Genomic DNA, 23,086 nt, shown 5'->3' with positions numbered 1-23,086 from the left:
AAGCCAACAGATTTCTGGCACTTTGTATCAGCAGCCCTTTGGCAAGAGCAGTTGGCCTAGCAAAGGAAATGAGACAAACTGACAGAGGCCCAGATCTTCACTGATAACACATTAAGGAGAATCAGCTGGTGGTCTCGACAACCAAGGGCCTCTTGCTTGCTGGTGCTAAAGCCAGGAGTCAGAGAAAAGTCTTAGATTAAAATGTCTTTCTACCTTCATACCATCTCATGGGGTGGCATCATCATTTAACCAACCACTGAACCTTGGCATCCTCGACAGGCATAGGCAGAGGACGGCAAGCATGGCCTGTGGGCCAAATCTGGCCCTCTGCCTATTTCTGGGAATAAAGTTTTACTGGAACATAGCCATGACAATTAGTTTATGTGTTGTGCACAGTGTTTTTGTGTGACAATGGCAGAGTTGAGTAGTTGTGACAAACATTATATTGCTTGCAAAACCTAATATATTTACTATCTGGCTCTTTACAAAGAAAGCTACAAAACCGTGGCACAGAGGAGCGGTACTTACCGTGAAGACCTTCTCAGGCTGGCCCCGTGCTCTCATATTCGTGTCATGAATTAACTTCAGAATCATCCAAGCTTCATCATGTTTTCCAACCTAAGAAATGTGAGTAGACAGTGATGTGCAATACTGTCCAGTCAAATTGGGAGTAATTGTGCAAATGTATTTAGGTATGTCTCATGGCAACTTACAGTCTACTTGGACATTACTGAGTACATTATCAGCTCATTGGATATGCCTTAAAGCAGAAATTGCATCTTTGGGTGGTAAAATTTCATTTATAAAACAACAAGCCATGTCCTCCTTGTTGAGTGAAGAGTTTCTTGCTGGGGGGACGCATTCATGCTTTCTGGCCACAAGGCAGCATTTTTCATGTGCTGACAGTTTAAAGCATGTTTCCATGAAACCAAACCCCCCATAATTTCATAAGAGGGAGGAAGAATGTACCTCCCGAGGAGACACATATGCTTTGCTAGAATTGAACAAGGAGCTCTTTCCAATGGATGGGGGTCTCTTGGGTATTTGTGAAAACAAGCCTCACCTCCAACAAGAACCGAGGGCTTTCTGGCATGAACGTGAGGGCCACCACAGAGGAGACGCAAGGGAGCGCGCAGACGATCACGAACACACGCCAGCTGTGAAACTGGTAGGCCGACCCCATGCTGAAGCTCCAGCCTGGAAAAGGAGCACAGGAAGAGTGAGGGAGAGGTCCATGCAGACCGCCTGCTGGGAAAACGAGGTCTCCACAGACACCGTGAATGTGTTAGTCGAGGGCTCCTAACACAGAGCGGGCTGATGCGGGCTTTAGCCACCGCGACCAGCTCAAGTTTGGGACCAGCAAAGGCAGCGCTGAGGAGAAAGGTGCCGGGACCCTAAGGGATCCAGGCCCAGCTACGGGAGCGCAGGTATGTTTATGCACAAGCAAATTCCAAAAGCAAAGGTACGTCAGTTTGGGGTAATAGGCTGGGTGTCATCAGTTTGCGCCTCCAGACCAGCCTCCTCTCTTCTCCACCCTGCCATGAGCCAGGAAACTGACCTCTGAGACTGCCCCCCAGGGGAACGTGAATAAAGGAGACCAGGAAGAGGGCTGCATTTCGGGTGTTTGTTCCCCTCACGTGCCCTCTGCCCTCCTCGCGCCTGGTGGTGGTTTGGCAGTGGGTGTGCGCATCCTCGGGTCCTCCTCCACAGCCCCAGCTCTTGTCCTTTTGCCCATTGCGGGGTACAGAATGTCCTGCGAGTAGCTCCGAGGTGCCCTCTCCATTCTCACAACTTTGGAAACAGTCCCTTTTCAAAGACCCCTTCTGAGGGTGTCATCAACTTCCTGTCAGCACTCTCATCAGCACAATTACTATGAATCACTGTCATCCAATACATAGACATAGAATAGAGCAAGAGGACTTTAAATTTCTAAATAGTATTTTTATTGTAACAAAAGCAAGCATATTGGATACAAACAAATCTCTTCAAGAACTGAAAGCCACTATTTGAATGAATATAAAATAGTTGAAAGAAAAACTCAAGTATGATTCTGAATGAAAAATAATGAGGCACATCAAATCTCCTGGAAAACAGAGGTGGCTTATAGAGGCATTAGTGAATTATGTGAGGTGAAAATTTAATTTATAGTAATGCTTGGCATTTTTAAGTCTTCTTATGAACAACTTAGGGACGATCAGGATAATCCATTAGGGAGATTAGTATAATTATTCATTGTTTACATGGAAGGAGGTGAGATTCTGGAGGTGACAGAACTTTCTCAAGGCCACAGAGTTGAATCTACATATCACAATCTTCTGCGCCAGGATTCAAGGCAGAAAGTTATACGCTGGCATGGGCTTCATGTATGTGCATGTACACTGTCTAATTTTTTTTTAAAGATTTATTTAATTTATTTCTCTCTCCTTCCCCACCCCGTTGTCTGCTCTCTTGTGTTCATTTGCTGTGTGTTCTTCTGTGTCTGCTTGCATTCTCAGTGGCACCGGGAATCTGTGTCTCTCTCTCTCTTTTATTTAAAGATTTATTTATTTATTTCTCTCCCCTTCCCTCCCCCCCCCCCCCCCACCGAGTTGTCTGTTCTCTGTGTCTATTCGCTGCGTGTTCTTCTTTGTCCGCTTCTGTCGTTGTCAGCGGCAGGGGAATCTGTGTTTCTTTTTGTTGCGTCATCTTGTTGTGTCAGTTCTCCATGTGTGCGGCACCATTCCTGGGCAGGCTGCACTTTCTTTCGCGCTGGGCGGCTCTCCTTACGGGGCGCACTCCGTGCGCGTGGGGCTCCCCTACACGGGGGACACCCCTGTGTGGCAGGGCACTCCTTGTGTGCATCAGCACTGTGCATGGGCCAGCTCCACATGGGTCAAGGTGGCCTGGGGTTTGAACTGTGGACCTCCCATGTGGTAGACGGACGCCCTAACCACTGGGCCAAGTTCGCCTCCCTGTGTCTCTTTTTCTTGTGTCATCTTGCTGCATCAGCTCTTCATGTATGCAGCACCACTCCTGGGCAGGCTGCACTTTTTTCACGTGGGGCAGCTCTCCTTGTGGGGTGCACTCCTTGCGTGTGGGGCTCCCCTATGCAGGGACACCCCTGTGTGGCAGGGCACTCCTTGCACACAGCAGCACCGCGTGTGGGTCAGCTCACCATACAGGCCAGGAGGCCCTGGGTTTGAACCCTGGACCTCCTATGTGGTAGGTGGATGCTCTATCAGTTGAGCAACATCCACTTCCCTCACTAATTCTTAAACACAGGCTTTGTTTATAAATGATGACATGCTTTGTCAATCTTAAAGTAGTAAAATTTTTATGGGCATTTAATTCATGAGGATCACATGGGTTGCTAAATTAACTATAGCACAACGTTCAGCTGTAGATGACTGCTCTCAATGTTTTCTCTAGGAGACATTCAAAAGTCTCAGATATCAAGAAGTGGAAGAAATTCTCTGATAGAACAGAGAAAAAACACCATATTAATTTCATACATAAAGAACTTCTTTTTAAAAGACTCTAAATCCTATTATTTTAAGCACTGGATGAAAAAGAAAAGCTTTAGTTGGTTGAGCCAAGCAAATGCAAAGTTTTAAGTTTCAGGCTACAGCCACATTCCATAGTCATGAATTGGTAAGTCCAGAAGTACAGGGGGAAAGATGGAAGACAAAGAGAAGGCCCTTGTTGCCTCTGTTTAAAAAAAAAAAAAGAGCCCAGAAGGTGCAGTTTTGCCAAGTAAAATAGGATGAAGTTATCCAAGCAAGGAGAAAGTCTTACTGCACTGATGAGAGCAGGGAGCTTCTTGTAACAGACAGAATAATAACCCCTCCCTGTACCCCTGCAAAAGACATCTGCGTTCTAATCCCAGGACCTGTGAATGTGTTACCTTATGTGGCAAAAGGGACTTTGCAGATGTGATTAAGGATCTTGCCATGGGAAGATTATCCCAGATTATCCGGGTGAGTCCAATGTAATCACAAGGGTCCATATAAGGGAAGGAAGGAGGCAGGAGAGTCAGAGTGAGAGGAGATGGCAAAGGAAGCACTGGTCAGAGAGGAGATTTCACAACTGATGGCTTTGAAGATGGAGGAAGGAACGGGCCATGAGCCAAGGAATATGTGTGGTGTCTAGAAGCTGGAAAAGGCAAGGAAATGGATCCTCTGCTGGCGCCTCTAGAAGAACATGGCCCTACCAACTCATTTTAAGCATCTAACCTCCAGAACTATAAGATAATAAATAAATCTGCATTGTTTTAAGCCACCAAGTTTGCAGTAATTTTTTACAGCAGCAATAGGGAAACTAGAAATAAACTTTCTACTTACAGCTTTATCACTAACTTGATTGATATAAATCAATCTTGTGAAGGTAAGGTAGGAACCAGAAAGAACATGTAGTCTGTGAAACTCCATAAAGCTACAAAGCATGATTGATCTTTACATTCGAAAACAAAGTTAAGTTGTAAGCAAAAAGTTAAACAGAACATTTTAGCTCTTCTTTATGAAACCTCAGTTTCCCTGCTTTTGATCAGAGTCTCTAGATGCCTCTCCAAGGTCAGGATCTCTCTTGACACCTGGTCTTCGGAATGTTGTCCTTCCCTCTTTTCTCTTTCCTTCCTTCCTTCCTTTTTTCTTTCTTTCTTCTTCCTTCCCTCCCTCCCTCCCTTCCTTCCTCCCTCCCGCCCTCCCTCCTTTCTTCCTTCCTTCCTTCCTTCCTCTCAGAGAATTTATTTTATGTTTCATGGAAACAAAAGGTGTACATATCAGATAGGAACTATTTTATTCTTATTCCATTTTAATTAGTTTTTCCTCCTATCTTGGTCAATTATTTATATGAACAAGTTTGTTTCTCTCCATTAATTACTGATTTTGTTTTCTTTCCTACTTTTTCTTCTTTAGTATGCAATTCCTTCCTTTGCTTTGATTTCTAGCTCATAGTAGTTCATAAAATCACAAAAATTGGAATTGGAAGGGTCTTGTAGATGACTCAATTAAATGTGCATTTCATAGTTGAGACAGAGAGTTCCAACTTCATGCTTAACAGCTTCCTCCGCATCTCCTCTTCTGTAAGAGTGAGTCAAGCATAATATGTCCCAGAATGAATTCTTACATCCCCCCAAAGCTGCTCTACTATTTCTAATCAAGTAAATGTCACAAGCATGTACTCAATTGCTCAGGCCCAAAATCCTGAGGTCATCACTGACTCTTGTCTTTCTCAGGCCAATATCCAATCCAACAGCCAGTCTTAATTCATGCCTCAGCTCAAAGTATCTTAAAAAAAAAAAAGATTTATGTATTTATGTATTCCCGCCCCCCTTCCCCTCCTCCTGCCCTGCTGTTTTTGCTGTCTGTGTTGTCTTCTCTTCTCATTTTCTCTCCTCTAGGATTTACCGGGATTTGATCCTGGAGACCGCTGATGTGGAGAGAGGTTCCCTATCGATTGCATCACCTCAGTTCCTGGTTTCTGCTGCACATCACCTTGACTCTCCCCTTGTCTCTCTTCTGATGCATCATCATCTTGCTGTGTGACTCACTGGATCACCACATGGGCACTCGTGCAGGCACTGGCTTGCCACATGGGCATGATTTCTCTTCTTTTTTACCAGGGACCCTAAGGATCAAATCCAGGTCCTCCCATACGGTAGGCAGAAGCTCTATCACTTGAACCACATCCACCTCCCACCTCAAAATATATCTTGAAAAAGATACCACCCCAACTCCCATCCTCCACCCCACCCTGTTCTCTCTCTTCACTTTGACTTATTTTTATTTGCTGAACCTTTCACCACCTGAAATTACACTGGATAGTGGTTGACTGATTGATTGTTACCACTCCAGAACATAAACTCCTTGAGAGCAGGGACTTTGCATACATTGTTCACCACTGTATCCCCAGAATAATGCTGGGCACAGAATATACTCAATGAATTAGAATTGAAAGACTAACAATTGCATTAGCTGAGTCACTTGAGCAGTTACATTATAAGACTAGTTAGCAGTAAAGCCGGAAACAGTCTGAAAATCCTTTTCTTGGTACGCTTTCCCCAGTACAATATACTGCCTCTGATTGCTCTCTTACTTTTCTCTTGCCCATTTAACTTTTCTCACAAAATAACTTGTTTTCAAATGTAAAGATCGATCATGCATTTACATAGATGATAAATTTAAGGAGTTTCACAGATTGCATGTTCTTTCTGATTACTGCCTTATCTTAACAAGCTAATGAAATCACAGGTCCCTGGTCACTCCCATTATAGTTGATATCCCCTTTCCTTGAAATTCCAAATGCTTATGGATACAACAGTTCCTGCAAACCATTCTATATCTAGTCCACTGAGGTATATATTTATTTATTTATTAGGTAGGAAATATATGTATATAAATCTTTAGGTAAGAATTGTTTATTACATTACATTATATACCATTTAGTCAAATCTAAACTTATATTTCTAACCTTTTGTTGTGCATGCATCTGCAGATGTCATTATTTCTAATTTTATAGTAAATTTCCAAAGGTTGAGAAGGAAACATTTTATTTAGTTCCCAGTTTCAGTACTAAGGTCTTTATTTGCATAAGATGACTAGATTTGCATGAGTGTGTGACTCAGTGTAAACAATTACACTGAAATGTAGTGATTTTTTTAAGAGTGCTAAAATGGTTTAGCTTTTTTCCTTTGGTTGAATTAAAACAATTTTTTTTTTTTATTCTGGTACCATACATACAACCTAAAATTTCCCTCTTTAGCCATATTTACCTAAATAATTCAGTGCTGTTAATTACATTCACAACAGTATACTACCACCACCACCACCCATTACCAAAACTTTACCCAACCCAAATAGAAACTCTGTAAACTAACTCAAGCATTAACTTCCCATTCTCTACCCCCAAACCTGGCCCCTGGTAACCTATACTCCAGATTCTGACTCCATGAGTTTGCTTATTCTAACTATTTCATATTGGTGATATCATACAATATTTGTCTTTTTGTGTGTGGCTTATTTCACTTAACATCATGTCTTCCAGGTTCATCCACGTTGTTGCGTGTATCAGGACTTAATTTCTTTTTATGTCTGAATAATGTTCCATTGTAAGTATATACCACATTTTATTTATCCATTTGTCAGTTGATGGACATGTGGATTGTTTCTCTCTTTTGGCAATTATGAATAATGCCTTTTTGAACATCAGTGTGCAAATATCTGTTTGCACCCCTGCTTTCAATTCTTTTGAGTATATACCGAAAAGTGGGATTGCAGGTCAAATGTTAATTCTAAACTTTCTGAGGCACTGCCAAACTGTCTTCCACAGCAGCTGCACCATTGTACTTTCCCACCAGCAATGAATGAGTGTTTCTATTTCTCTATATCTCTCCAATTTTCTGTAATTTCTGTAATTTTCAGTAAAATTCTGTAATTTTCTGATCTTTTCCTTTTCTTTCTTTCTTTCTTTTTTTTTAAGGAGGTACCAGGGATTGAATCCAAGACTTTGTATGTGGGAAGCAGGTTCTTAACCACTGAGTTACATTTACTCCCCAATGAGAGTTGGTTTTTTGTTTTCTTGTTTTTGTTTTTAGGAGGTACTGGGGATTGAAACCAGGACCTTGTTTATGGGAAGCAGTAGCTCAGCCATTGTGCTACATCTACTCCCTTCTGTTCTTTTTTATAAATGTATTTTTTATTTATTTATTTTCTTTCCCTCCCCTTCCCTTTCCTGCTGTTTTTGCTGTTTGTGCCCATTCGCTGTGTGATCTTCTGTATCTATTTCTCTTTTTGTCTTCTCTTCTCGTCTTTCTCCTCTAGGATTCACCAGGGATTCGATCCTGGGGACCTGTAATGTGGAGAGAGTTTCCCTGTCAATTGCGCTGCCTCAGTTCCTGGTCTCTGGTGTGCTTCACCTTGACTCTCCCCTTCATCTCTCTTTTGTTGCATCATCATCTTGCTGCATGACTCACTTGTGCGGGTGCTGGCTCACTGTGCAGGCACTCGGCTTGCCATGTAGGCACTCGGCTCACCATGAGGGCACTAGCTCACTGCGCTGGCACTGGCTCCCCACTCAGGTACTCGCATGGGCACTCAGCTTACCATGTGGGCACTTGCATGGGCACTCACCTTGCCACATGGGTACTTGGCTTGCCATGCAGGCTCACTTTCTCTTCTTTATCACCAGGAGGCCCCAGCGATTGAATCTGGGTCCTCCCATATGGTAGGTGGAGGTCTTATCACTTAAGCCACATCTACTTCCCTGTTCTTTTTAAAATAGTAGTAGCCATTCTAGTGGGTGTGAAATGGTGTCTCCTTGTGGTTTTGATCTGCTTTTTCATAATAGCTAATGATGTTGAGTATCTTTTCATGTATATTTTAGCTATTTGTGCATCGTCTTTGGAGAGATATCCATTCAAATCTTTTGCTCATTTTTAAATTGGGTTGTTTGTCCTTTAAATGTTGAGTTGTAGGATATCTTTTTATATTCTGGATATATAAATATGTGGTTTCCAAATATTTTTCCTATTAGTAGGTTGTATTTTCATGTTCATGTTAAAGTCCCTTGATGCACAAAAGTTTTTAATTTTGATGAGGTCCCATTTAATTTTTCTTTTGTTGCTTGTGCTTTGGGTGTGAAGTTTAAGATACCATTGCCTAACACAAGATCCTGAAGATGCTTCCCTATGTTTTCTTCTAGAGTTTGATAGTCCTGGTTCTTATATTTATGTTTTTGATCCATTTTCAGTTAATTTTTGTATATGGAGGGAGATAGGGGTCCCTTTTCATTCTTTTGCATATGTATATCTAGCTCTGCCACACCATTTTTCGAAGAAGCTAATCTTTCCCAAGTGAGTGGACTTGGCTGCCTTGTCAAATATTAACTACTATAGATGTGAGGGTCTATTTCTGAAGTCTCAATTTGATTCTATTGGCCTATATATCTAACCTTGTGCCAGTACTACGCTGTTTTGATCACTGTGGCTTTTAATAAGTTTTTTAAAAAAAGATTTATTTATTTCCCCCCTTCCCTTCCTCCTCCCCCCGCCCTGCTGTTTTTGCTGTCTGTATCCATTCACTGTGTGATCTTCTGTATCTATTTCTCTTTTGGTCTTCTCTTATTTTTTCTCCTCTAGGATTCACTGGGATTTGATCCTGGGGACCTCTCATGTAGAGAGAGGTTCCCGTTAGCTGCACCCCTCAGTTCCTGGTTTCACTATGCTTCACCTTGACTCTCCCCTTCATTTCTCTTTTTGTTGTGTCATCATCTTGCTGCCTGACTCACTTGTGTGGGCACTGGCTTGCTGCGCAGGCACTGGCTCGCCACACAGGCACTGGCTCGCCACATGGGCACTGGATTGCTCCACAGGTATGCTTTCTCTGCTTCTTTTTCACCAGGAAGCCCCAGGGATTGAACTTAGGCAGGCAGCCCTATCACTTGGGCCACATCTGCTTCCCTTTAATAAGATTAAAGATTGGGAAGTGTGACTCTTCCAACTTTGTTGTTCTTTTTCAAGAATAAATTTGATGATTGGGTTTTCAATTTCTGCAAAGAAGGCTGTGGGGGGTTGTGTTGAATCTGTAAGTAACTTTGGGTAGGATTGACATCTTAAAAATATTTAGTCTTCCAATCCATGAGCATGAAATGTTACACCATTTATTTAGGTCTTCTTTCATTTCTTTTAGCAAAGTTTGATAGTTTTCCACATATAAGTCCTTTACATTCTAGGCTAAATTTATTCCTAGATATTATTTCTTTTAGTTGTTATTTTAAATAGATTTTTTATTGGTTTCCTCCTCAAACTGCTCATTACTACTATATAGAAACACTACTGATTTTTAGGTGTTGATCTTCTACCCTGCCACTTTGTTGAATTCATTTATCAGTTCTAGTAGCTTTGTTGTAGACTTTTTGAGACTTTCTACAGATAGGATCATACCATCTGCAAATAGGGAAAGTTTTACTTTTTCCTTTCCAATTTGGATGTCTTTTATTGCTTTTTTTTCTTGCCTAACTGCTCTGGTTAGAACTTCCAGTACAATATTGAATAACAGTGGTGACAGTAGGTATCCTTGTCTTGTTCCAGAGTTTAGAAGGAAAGCTTTCTGTCTTTCACTATTGAGTAAGCTGTTAGCAGTGGGTTTTTCATATGTGCCCTCTATCTTGTTGAGTGTCCTTCTCACTTAACTGCTCTAAACATCTCATCAATGGTTAGAAAGGATGAATGCAACATGAACTTAGCAGTTTTCAGCCTATGGAGGAAATTGGTCTACAAATACAATTTGAACATAGAAGAGAACTGGCTGACCTATAGTACAGTGCTGGTCAGCTTAGACTGTAGTTTCTTCAGGCATAGATTCTTCTGTCAGCTGCTGAGGTTTAATCCATTCAGTGCCATTCAGGTCCTTCTCTACTTAGTTAGCTGTCAAGTGTTATCTTCTTGTTCCATGCTGTGTGTATGTTTTTGCCCATGCACTTGGTAGTCTCTCACTCTCTCTCTAAAGGATGTATGTCCTCCTTAGTCTCTCTGTTTATTTGTAATATGCTCCCTACTCCTCCCCCTTAGTCTCTAAAACTATTTTGTACCTTTTTTCTATCTCCCTTCAAATCTCTAACAGCCCACTCCACTCCTTCCATATGACTTTACCTCCTAGTATTTGAGAAAGTTAACAGAGAGAATTTCTTACATCTCATCTTCTTACTCCTGAATCTACCCAACCACATGTGCCTGCCCCCACCTCTCTCTCTTTCCTTTCATTACAATGGAAGAACTGAAAATGTTCCCAATAAGGCCAACCTTTTCACATGAGCTCTGGAGCCATCCTTTCCCTTTCTCTCAAAGACAGAGCTCCTGTAATCATCTATCCCTCTTCTCCAATCTGTACTGTTTTCTTTCACTTTACTGGATGAGCCATTCCATCAGCATATATATATATCTACCATCTAAGGAAGAAAACCCTCTTTTTCACAGCACCCCCCCCCCCGCCATGCCTCTACAGCTGTACTGCTATTCCTCTTCTCTTCACAGCAAAAATTCTCCACTTTCTCACTTAATATTCTTACCCAAACATAATTCCACAGAAACTCTACTAGTCAAGTTGCCTTTGTGCTAGTTATGGAAAAACTCCTTGTCTCTTATCTTGTCACTACATGTGCTAGTTTCTCTCCCACCTCACTTGCTTACCTTAAGTTTTCTTAGCTGTCTCCTGGTTGACCCTCCAAAGGCAGTACACCCCAAGTTTTGGTCATCTTCATTGTCTAGAGGCTCTCCCTAGGTGTACTCATCTATTTTCATGACTTTAAGTACCTCTATATGCCATGGACTCTGAAATATGTCTTGCTCTCTCTCTGGAGATCCAGAAACATATCTCTACTTGTCTACCTACATTTTCATGGACAAGACTAATGGACATCTCAAAGTTATTGTGTCCAAAACAGAACTTTTCATTCCCTGCCATGCTACCAAAGAAAACTCTTGTTTCTCCAGCAATCTTCCCTATTTTGGTAATGACACACCTCTAGCTAGCCAGATATTGAAGCCAAAACCCAAGCTTTCATCCTTGATTCCTTGTTTCCCCCTCACTACCCCTAATGTCCAATCTATCAGCAAGTTTCATCTCTAAAATATATCTCAAAGCTATCCTCTTCTCCCTGTCTCCATGGCAGCACACTGGTTCCAGTTAACATCACCTTTCTCCCGACCTCCTGCATCAACCTCCTAACTGGTATCCCTGCCTTTCGGTCTTCAACAGTCCACACTCTCTACAGCAGCCAAAGTTAATCCAATTAAAAGGTCAATAAGGACACTTTGCTGCTGCTTGAAAGCCTCCAATAGCTCCCAATATACATGGAATAAAATCCAAATGTTTTACCACAGACACTAAGGGCTATATAAGCTGATGCCAACTGGTCCCCTCACTCATGTGGCCCAGTCCCACTGGCCTGCTTCCAGTTCTTTGAACCTAGGAAGTTCAATCCCATTTTAGGGACTTTGCTTTAATTTCTTGAAAGCCCAGCCATGCACGTGAAAGGATTTTTTTCTAGCCAGCTTTTTGATGAGTTTTGTAGTGAGAGGGATTTCCAGACATCTAGTCCTCAATGTAGTCCACTTTAGGTCTTTGCATTTGGTATTTTCCCCACCCAGAATATTCTTCGTGAATATTTGCATGCACAACTGCTTCCTTTAAACTCAGTTTAAGGTTATCTCCTCAGAGAGGTCCAAACATTAAGTCCCACTCTCTATCCCAGAGACCGTTTTATGGTCTTCACAGTGCTTATCACTGTCTAAAACTGTCATACTCATTTATTTGTTTATGCTTTTATCATTTGTCCCCCCATCCTCTCTCCTGCATGATGAAAGCAGGAACCCTGCTTTTCTGACTCACCAACACATATAGAGCAAGTCCTGGCCCACAGGAAGTATTTTTCAATGTTTGTTGAATGAATACATGTATGCATACACATAAACTGTAATTATGTGTGTACATGAGCAAATACAAAATCACTGCCGATAACCAAGGCAGCAGGCACCCAGGTTTTCTACTTTTCACATTCATACTAAACAGCAAATCAACCTCAATTTACTTTTTAAAATTATGTTTGTAAATTACAGATGGTAAATTTTATTCATTTTTAGTTGAATAATTCTGAGTTTATACTCAGAGTTTATATACAGGATTGACAAATGAACAGAATCATGTAACCATCATCATAACCAGGACACAGAACTGTTCTTATCACCAAAAACATTCCCTCCTGCTGCCCTCTTGGAGGAGTCGAGTCCTTGGGGACCTGACTCCCTGGCCAAACTGATCTGTTTTCCGTACCTATAGTTTTGCCCTTTCTTGAATATCATATCAGTGATATCATACGGTAGGTACATTTTTGAATCTGGTTTCTTTCACTTAGTATAATGCATTTGAGACTCATCCACGTAGTTGTATGTAATAATAGTTTGTTTCTTTCCATTGTTGAGTAGTTTTCATTATACGGATATGCCACAGTTTGTCTATTTACCAGTTGAAGGAATTTGGGCTGTTTCCAGTTTTGGGTGATTATGAATAAAGCTGCTATACATATTTGGTAGAACTTTTTGTGGGTACCTAAGTTCTTCTTTTCTCTTGGGTAAACATCAAGGAATGGGATAGCTGGGTCATATGATAAGTGTTTGTCAAGCTTTAGTAGACACTGTCAAACTTTTCCATAGCAGCTGTACCATTTTACATTTCTACAAGTAGTATATGAAAATTACAGCTGCTTTCCATCCTTTCTACCACTTTGTCAGTTTAAAAAATTAGCCATTCTAATATGAGGGATGTGATATCTTATCATGGTTTTAAAGTACATTTCTCTAATGCCTAGTGATGTCTTGATTTAGTTTTTATTTATTCGTTTGTTACCTCATACTTTTATTGAGTACCAGTCTCCATGCTATGATGTGGAGCCTAATCAGACTTATTCCCTGATCTAGAGGAGTTTAGACTCCAAAGGATGAGGTAGATTTATTAAGAGATATAATAAATAATATGACTGGCAATAGGGCAGATTATGAAGAAAGTCCAGTGGAAGTACAGAAGAGGTAGACATATCTATTTATCCCAGGCAGTCTTCTCTCAAGAGTCCTAGCCAAATTTCTTTTTGGATTTGGTTCTATAAATAAAGAGTGGAAATTCTTACATTTCTAAAGTCAAAGTTAGAAGTACAATTAAAAAAATATTTGAGAAGTAGAGGAGATCAGCTAGGACTGATTGTACTACAGCCCCATCCCCATCCCTCCCTTACTAGACTTAGATCTTCTAGTGGGGAGGGAGCCTTGGGAAGGGATTCCAAAGCTATTCCCCTCTTGGGATGAGCCCCAGAAGGGGAAGTCAAAGACTGGTGGATAATGGCCTGTGGCCTGAAGTGTGATAAAATGAACCTTCAGAAGCTTTGTGAAATTAAAATACTACTCTCTGGATCAAAGTAATAAATGAATGAAGGTGTGAAATGCTGATCTCCATTCCTGCTCAGCCAGGAATTCTCAAGATCCCCCCCAGTTCTATTTCAAGATGGTTTAAATTTGTAGTTGACTGCAACACAAAGCCCAAACCACAAACCTCAGGAAGTAGAGAGTTATCAACATGGTGTGAAGAACAGGAATGTGAAACCAAGCCACATTGAAATGGGAAAGTGGGTTGTTTCTTTAGGATACTTAAATGCACTTAATAAAATGGCTTCTCTTGAATGAACCCTTTATGTTGGCACCATGACTTTTGTGTCTTAAAAAAAATGATTTTACACTTGTGAGTGTTCTAGTTGTCCTTTGGACTTTGTTAAAATAGTCATTAAAATGTCATGGTGGAATTTATTTGCGATAATGCAAATTCCATGCAAGGAAAGACCTCAATTAGGATATTACAGAAAGGAATTACTACACAGCTCTAATCAGTGTGGCACTAATAAGAGCGTTATGTATCTTACATAATAATCAAGACCATTTACCAGCCCCAAGCTGATACTGTGGCTGCAGGAATCAGCTGCCTCCCCCACTGCCTGATTGCCAGAATCCTTCAAGGTGCCAAGGCAGAAGTAGGTGACACATGTAGAAGAATAATGCTAGCTTTCATATTCTTTTCTGGGCTCTGTCCCTAATGCCCTGGGGGCTTGGCTCCTATTGTACTGATCTATATTTGATTGCCAGTTATGCAATCTTATCAATAAAATAGTCTTTGGTAAGAAAGCAGATTTTAGGTGAAAGTCACAGATCCATTGTTCTAAAAGAAACTCTTAAATATCCTTTTGTGAGATCTATTTTTAATAGCTATGAAGTAATTCCCCTACATTTTTTGCCTGTCGTCTCCACTCACAAGGCACAGGGCCAACTAAAATTATCTCTGGAAAAGTGGCCCAAAATTCCACTTTCTCAAGTGGCCAACATGCGTAGGAAGGGCTCAATGACCAGATAAATTTCTGACTTTATTTCTGTGGAAGTAAAATTGTATCCCCTCAATATGTCACTGGTTTAAAATATAAATACTATGTAATCAGCATGAAACCTTAATCCTTGGCTAGGAACTCAGGCTGTCATGCATCCAGTATCATCTCCGAGTCCATGAGACATAACCAGATGCAGATGGACATCCCTGTTAATGATACCAGCAAAGACATTCCATCTCTTTCTTAATTTGTAAAAAAAAGGATGGAGTGGGGGAAAGAGCAGATAGTTGAACTATGGTACAGCCATTCAATGGAACATTACAACTACTGAAAAAGAACGTGGTAGATCTTTCTGAACTGACATAGAAAATATCCAAGTTACCTTGTGCAGTGAAAAAGCTCTTTTCAGAACATTGTAAATAATAGTGATTTCCTTTTTATATATACATAAAACATAGCATTACACATGGAAAACAAGTGGGAGGGAAATGCATGAACTATTTACAGTGGTTGCTCAGGGTTGGGGGTGGGAGCCAATAGGGAAATTTCAATTTCTACATTGTTTATTTCTTTGATTTTGGAATTTTATATCACTTTGCATTATTTCTCACTCAAAAAGGAAAAAAATCACCTTTGAAAAAGTCGTAAGCCTTTTTATTTTTCTGAGATAAAAACAATGACTGGAGACTAGAGAGGAGAAGGAAACTAGAATTGCAATTGTCATACTACCAGGATCCATAAATTTTTCTGAATTAAACTCATGTTATTAATTCTGATTGTGATTAATCCAAATGTTGACACTAGAGTTCATTCAGATACCACTGAGAGAGTGTGAGAGGCTGCCCAGGTGGGAAACAGAACAAGATTCATAGACCTCTCTAATCCTTTGATTTATAACCCCAGTCACATTTTGGGAGTAGAGGCCAGTTGCTCCTCGTGTGGAGTGTGCTAGCTGAGATGCACAAAGCAATCGCGATCAGAGTAACTGGCAGGGGTCTGCCTGTCCTGTAGAAGCATGCTCTCAGGAGGGGAGAGCCAATTCAGTTGGAATTATACTTCCCGGGAAGAGGGCCCAAGGGTTAAATTCTAACTAACTGCAGCAGAAGTGCAAGACCAAGCAAGAAGCTGACCTTTCCTGTTAGCGTCTCTATTCCTGTTTCCCAGGTCAAGGTTCCTGCCATTCAGAATGCAGGAGCCAGAGGTCAGCAGTGGAAGGAAGTCACATGATGCCTCTAGTTCCTGAGTTTGGCTTGTGACCCTAACCGCTCTCTCCAAGAAGCATACTTGATTTTCTAGACTCCCGGTGGCCTCTGTAACTCACAAAATCCATGGGCTTATTTTTTCAAGGTTAATATTCCACCTTACTCTGGAACTTTGTCTGTGAGTGCTCCAAATATGAAAAAAGCAAATGAGGTGAACTTTCCAGAGAGAGTGTTCCTGGTGTCAGCGTGTAAGGACTAGTTCAAGCATGGTTGGTGTTTCCAAGCTCCACTGAGAGGAAAAATGAGTCCAGGTATTTGAAAAGTTGATAGTATAAAATATGTGTGTGTGTGTCTATATTTTAAACAAAGGTTCTTTGGGATTTTCTTTTGAAGATAGACAATAATAAAGTTTCAGTGTTATGATAATATAGGTCAATTGAAATTTTATCAAATATATATCATACAAATATATGCTACCATAAAAGCCTATAGGATAGACAAATTCTGACTATATACAAATGAAGCTTATAGCATAAATGCATATAAAGCCAGTTCATTATTCTATAGATACAAACTGTATATATTCATATTTATCATTTTATACATTTACTTTCCTTCTCTATTTCACTTTCATAAATATTTGTTTAAAATGAAATGTATATGTTTACATATTTATATATAAGCTTATGAAAGCTGATGTCCATGGATGAATTATAATGTATCAATGATGTTCATTTTGTGTACAAGCATAGTCTTAGGAGACTAGAAAACAAACAAAACTGAGTATTGGGATTCTTAGATTATGTAGAAACTTGAACTAAGAGATTGTAAAGTTCATTCCAGAGCTAAGATTCTCTCTGATTCTAAGATCTTGTGCCTTGGTCAGATAAGGTCACAAGAAAATCTCCCTTGAGTAATAAATCTTTGGTGAGACATTGAACATTTTCAAAAAACAAAACAAAACAAAACAAAACAAAACAATAATTCAAAACTTGTAAACTGCCATTGGCTATTCTGACATGAGTTCCCAAAGGTTGGAAGAGGACTTTTGGCAAAATAATGAATTATATATTCAACTTAGCCAATTTGCTTTTGAAGTAGCTGTTCTTAAAATAATTTTTAAAAAATAGTGCTCAAACAACTTTTTGGTCCCTATTCAATTCCATATAAAATTTTCTTTTTGCTGCTTGCCCATGGCCTCAGAAAGATCTTTTCATGATCAACAAAAGCTCTCTGTTCATGTCCAAAAGATTTTTAGTGATATGGCACAAAAAATTCTAATGGAATCCATTCTTAGGTGAGAGAATTTTTTCCCAGGGAGGGAGCAGGATAAAGAGGGGCCTATAATATTTCCAGTGTTATGACCACAGAGATCAGCCCCAGGGCTCTTTGTTGCTCATGTCCAAAGTTCACACTTGTACACCTCTGCTAACTGTTGACCTCTCTAACCTGCTCCTTTTTTCTAGCCCATTTTTTGCCTTGTAGCCCATGATCCAGAATAAATCATTTAACACTTGACAAATGAAACAACAGGTTGGCTCATGACTCAGGTTCGCCCAAAATGACTCTTAGAGTTTTGTCATTTATGTCAAAGAAATCCCATTCTATTGGGCAGGAAAATACAAGCAACCACAGTCATCTGGGAGTTCTAGTTTCCTTTCCTTGTACTTTAAGTAAGGAGACTCCCTCTTTCCAAGCTCAGTGGATGGAAATATCTAGAGAGGTCCAGTCTATTAGATCCAAAGCCAGATACTGCTCAGGTATCCAATTAAACCCTGCAAAGAGAACGACCTTCAGATCATTTCAAGCTTACAGCCTTCAGATATTTCCTGAAAGGCTCCAGCTCAAGTGGTGACACTCAGCCTTTTTCATAGCCTTCAAACCAGGTTCGTGGGAGTCAGCCTTTATTCTCCTCCCTCCTTTATGTCCATTCAATCACTGAGAATGCAATTTTATTTTCTGTATTTCTCTCAAATCCTTCTCCTTCCCATCCATCCTTGTGATCGTTTGCCTGGCTCAACTGGGTAGGACTGATGGGCGCTAGCATGGCTCCACCTGCGGTACTCCTGGTGAACTACTGAAGCATGCCTGTCACAGTTATTGCTCTGAAGCCTTGAGCCTTGGATCTCTCCATGATCCAGCAACTGAAGGGTTAACACCTGGCCCCACAGGGGCCTCAGCCACCTGGCTTCATCTCCTGGGTTTTCCTCTTTTCTGATAGTTCAGGGCTCTGTTGTTAAATAATTTTACTCTCACCTCTCTTTAATTGAGCTCCAAGGTTCCAGTCCTGCTGTTCTAATGTATCATCCATGAAACTTCAAAAGATCTTTCTATATTGCAAATCAGATAATATCTCTCACTGCTTAAACTCTTTCAGTGATTCTCCAATGGTCCTGCATGGCAGAGTCCAGATTCTTTAGTGTGGCCACAGGACTTGCACTACCAGGCTCCTGGCAATCTCTCCAGCCTCATCTTTCAGGACCCTCTGCTCACCCTTTACTACGTGCTGGGCAACACCTTTAAACCTTTGACATCACTTCCCATTGTCAACTTGGAGACTTCTTAAACTTCAGTCTTCTATTACCTAAGAAGAGAGGAATATCCTCTGTAAATTCTTCCCAAACACAGTAAAACAAGGGATCTGTGAGCTTGAAATGAAATTCAAAAAACATTATTCTTGTGAGGGCATGTTGGTACAGGTGTGATTTATTAAATAATTCACAGTATAGTCTGGACTTAGTAGGGGGTCCGTGGTTTTCACCTGACTGGCAAAGGGGTCCATGGAACAAAAAAGGTTAAGAACCCCGGCATTAAAGGATATTCACTTCCTCTATTGATATCTTGGTATCTCATAAATTCCCCGAGGCCTAAGCACAGTGGCTGGCATAGAGAAAAACCAATTTGGAGAGCAATTATTTATCTGCACATCCGTTCCTTGAGGGCAGGGGCCATGGCTTATTCGTGTTTAGTACAGTGCTTGGCAAAGAGTAGTCATTCAATTAATGCTTATTTAATAAATCCAACTCACTAAGGGATTGCTTTAAAATCAGGGAATTTGCCTCATACATTCAAAAATGACTTGTTGGAAACATTTCTATTATATTTTCTACTTTCTAAATACATGGGATTTTTTTGAAGTAACTGATTTCTAGTTTAATTTCACTGTGGTAAGAGCACATGCTTGGTATGATTTCAGTTCTTTGAAATATGTTGGAACTTGCTTCATAGCACAGTAGGTGGTCCATTTTTGTCAATGTTCCTGTGTGCTCAAAAAGAATGTATACTCTGCAGTTAATTTGTGCAGTGTCTGCAAATGTCCATCAACACAAGTTTGTTGATCGCATTCAAATCTATATTTTCACTGATTTTTTGTTATTTGTTGTGTTAAATTCTTTTTAGTTGTTTTATTTCAAAAGGTTAGTCTAAATAACATGGTCTATCAAATTACTGGCTATGGGACAACATACTTAGGAAAACAAGAGACCTCTGTATTCCTGACAACTTATTTCCTGAGGTCCCCGTGGCTGGCAGAGTTTTTAAATATGTTATTAGGTGGTGAGCCCATAATAGTGGTGAGAGGAAAAGGGAATATATAAAACCATGATTACTTGAATTATCACTGCGTATACAAAATGGAATACATTGCAAAATTCAGAGAGATTAAAAAAAACCAGACACCTTTCTGTTGAGCAGTACAATAGAGCCAGAAAAGACTTCACAACTGCTGACTTGCACCCAAACAAAAAGACAGCTTGATCAGGCTGCAGACTTTTCTGTAGTAACCAGAATGAATGAATGAAAACATCCAGCTTTGCTGATGCCCAGAGGCTGGTTCTGTCTTTTCCTTTGCTTTTGCTTTTCGTTCCCTGAGATGAGATTCGTCTCTAATGTTCTATCTCCCTGACAGCCAGATATGGAAGAGGACTTCTCTCTAGACCAATTACCGTATTTTCTCATGGACAAACTTAATTCCTCACTCATGCAAACTGGACCTCCTTTTGGGGGCGGGGGGGGGGGGGTCGTTCAAAAGTTACCAAGTTCATATGTAACCAAAAGGAATGTTTCTTAAAACACATCTTTCAAATATGTTTCATTCAGATTGTCTGGAGATAAAACTATGGAGTCCAAATCAGTTAAATTGTTGGTAGAAAACCAATTCACTTTTGCCCATCCCTGATTTATGACCCTGTAGGAAACATATAAATGTTATTTTTCCCTTTACTCCCCTTCTCTGCTCTTTGTTTCAGTTAAATTTCACCTTTGCGCTTTGGAAAGGGTGACTACTTGGATCATTAATCTTGGCCCAGAAATAAGTTCCTAGCTGCTGCCCACTGTGGAAAATGGGTCTTGCTGCATCCCAGGGAATTAGTTTCTGGAGCTATGGCGCCAGAAAAACCAGCCCAGAGTGACCGAGTCTGGGACTAATGCAGCAGTTTTTCATTCGGTTTCACCTTCTTTGGCTGCTACTTATGAGTAATGATGTAATAATTCAGGGAGACCACGGTGACAAAGCGCCGGGACACAGGCAGATTGATGCCCCCGGCAGAGGTGTAAAACCGGCTTTGACTGGAAGGCTAGTTCCCAGCACTCGCAGGTTCTCCTGTGGCCCCCTTTCCCATCATGACAGTGTGCCCACTCTCCTTAAGTTTTGGTAAAGGAGAGGAAGCCTCCAGTTCCAAATGTCGCCCCCAGGAGGGACAGAAGTGGAGCAGATTCCAGGTGTGTGGCAGATTCCTCGAGTATTTATATTCCAGTCACGTCACACACGTTGTATTGTTTAATCCAGCAACAATCCTGTTGTCCCCAGTCCCCAGCCCCAGGTAGGGTTGCCAGATAATATGTAAGCAGCCAGTTGAAATTTGATTTAAAAAAATGACTCATACAATATTTGGAAAACAAATTAAAAAATATTTGCTGTTTATCTGAAACTCAGATTTAACTAGACATCCAGTGTTTTTACTGGCTAAACCTGGTGACCATACTCCAGGAGACATTAGGAGATGTATTTGATGGTCACAATTTGGGGGGAAAGGGAGTGGTACAACTGGCATCTGTCTAGTGGGTAAAGGCCAGGGACGCTGCTAAACAACTCATGACACGCTCCTCCCCATCAATTAATTATCCAGCCCAAAATATCAACAGTGCTGATGTTGACTTACCCTACCCTTCCCATTTGTTGGCCAGAAGGACAGAGGCCCAAAGAGATTTTTAAAAAAAATATTTTATTTATTTATTTCTCTCCCTTCCCCCCACTCCAGTTGTCTATTCTATTTGCTGTGTGTTCTTCTTTGTCCGCTTCTGTTGTTGTCAGTGGCACAGGAATCTGTGTTTCTTTTTGTTGTGTCATCTTGTGTCAGCTCTCCGTGTGTGTAGTGCCATTCCTGGGCAGGCTGCACTTTCTTTTGCGCTGGGCGGCTCTCCTTACGGGGCGCACTCCTTGCACGTGGGGCTCCCCTACGTGGGGGACACCCCTGCATGGCAGGGCACTCCTTGCGCACATCAGCACTGCGCATGGGCCAGCTCCACACGGGTCAAGGAGGCCCGGGGCTTGAACTGCAGACCTCCCATGTGGTAGACGGACGTCCCAACCACTGGGACAAGTCTGCTTCCCCCGAAGAGATTTCAATGCACTCACCAAGACTTCAATGGAAAGATGTTTCACTCATGTAAAACAGTGTCGGTTCCCCATTGCCAGCGGTGTCAATCCCTGGCTGATGCAGAGGGAACGCCCTGCTTGTGTGTGTGCCCTAAGGGAAGGACCCCATGCCTTTTCCACCAGGGACAGATACACCACCCAGATGTAAGCTGGATATCATAAAACATGCCCACCAGAGTCGGTTTGTCTCCAGGAATATTTACATATGCTGGTGAGATAAGGTGAAGGAATTTACCAGCAGGCCCTTATCTATAGGCGGTTGGGTTTTTTCCTGCCAGGCTGACACACCTGCTCCTGAGTACAGGATACATTTGTGGGTTCCAGGAAAGGCGGAAGGCCACTCCAGGACTGTTCACAGGTGAGAGACTATTCAGAGTTAATGGAGCTAAGGCTTGGTGATACTTCACAACTTTGTTTTTAAACAGAGGTTTGGAAACAGACTTTCAGGAGACCTCAGATTTCATTCCCGTGTGAATGTGTTTTGCTTTTATATTAGTTTTTGCTATTAAATTATAAGCTTTTTTTTTCTTCTATAAAATTTATCTGTAGGGGCTGTCATTTTCCTCCCATACACTTTTAAATGTACCCTGAAGAACAAGTTAAGGTTGCAGCAAAGAAATGATCCCCCTCTGGAATTTTGGTAGAATGGAGTATTCTCTATCAAAAGCTTTTGATAACACCCAAAGCTTATAAATGTTTATTATCACAAACAAGGTAATACCCAGATATTTTCTGAAGCTTTTGTATTCTTGTTTCTGGTTTGTTCTTAAAATTCCATACTAATCCTCAAGAATGGGGAAATTGAATTCTTAGTAAAAGCACCTGGTTTCAACACATGTCCTTAGGAGTTTATCCCAATAAAGCTCGGCCAGCCCCTGCAGGAGGCCGACACTGGCTTCCTCCACAAGACCCACCCTCAGCACCCTGGCGAGCACGTGCTCTGGCTCATGTCTTTCTCTCTCAGCCCCTGCCTCCTGGAGTCTGCTCTTGGTTCTGGTCCCACATCACATGGTGATTCCACTCGTACCAAAGCTTGCTGCCTTTTCTCACTCTTCATATTCACCATCCACAACAACTCAACTCTTTGTCTACCCTGCAGTCTCCTTCCTGGGCTTCGTTATCCAGAGTCTGCTGGGAGATGGGTCAGTAAAACATCAACAACTCAAACACTTCACTGCAGCCCCAATCTCTTCTTTCTCCTGCCTTTTCAGGAATTTGCTCATTAGTTAATCCCCCTCTCCCCAAGTCTATATTCTGAATTCCACTGCTTATATACAAGCCCCTTCACACCTTGCTCCAGCCTGCTTCTCCATGCACATGTCTTCATTTTTAATCA

General features: G+C 41.2%; 1 protein-coding gene and 1 long non-coding RNA gene across 2 annotated transcripts in view; one reads left to right on the top strand and one right to left on the bottom strand.

Annotated features, from left to right (window-relative positions):
* SV2C (synaptic vesicle glycoprotein 2C) overlaps positions 1-23,086 on the bottom strand; it is a 300,901-nt gene that overhangs the window by 47,647 nt on the left and 230,168 nt on the right. Inside the window, exons 5-6 of the mRNA XM_058275057.2 lie at positions 1,064-1,197; positions 529-618 (exon numbers count right to left, since the gene is read on the bottom strand). Of these exons, the coding sequence (XP_058131040.1) occupies positions 529-618; positions 1,064-1,197 (224 nt within the window). The remainder of the gene's footprint in view (positions 1-528; positions 619-1,063; positions 1,198-23,086) is intronic.
* Positions 16,137-23,086, top strand: part of LOC105746887 (uncharacterized) — a 31,654-nt gene continuing 24,704 nt past the window's right edge. Inside the window, exon 1 of the long non-coding RNA XR_001119123.3 lies at positions 16,137-16,405. This is a non-coding gene — a long non-coding RNA (uncharacterized lncRNA). The remainder of the gene's footprint in view (positions 16,406-23,086) is intronic.

This window comes from Dasypus novemcinctus, chromosome 2, assembly GCF_030445035.2.
Source record: "Dasypus novemcinctus isolate mDasNov1 chromosome 2, mDasNov1.1.hap2, whole genome shotgun sequence".
In the NCBI taxonomy this organism is placed as follows: domain Eukaryota; kingdom Metazoa; phylum Chordata; class Mammalia; order Cingulata; family Dasypodidae; genus Dasypus; species Dasypus novemcinctus.
The sequence above is the reverse complement of the archived record's forward strand: the minus strand, read 5'-3'. Positions and strand labels throughout refer to the sequence as shown.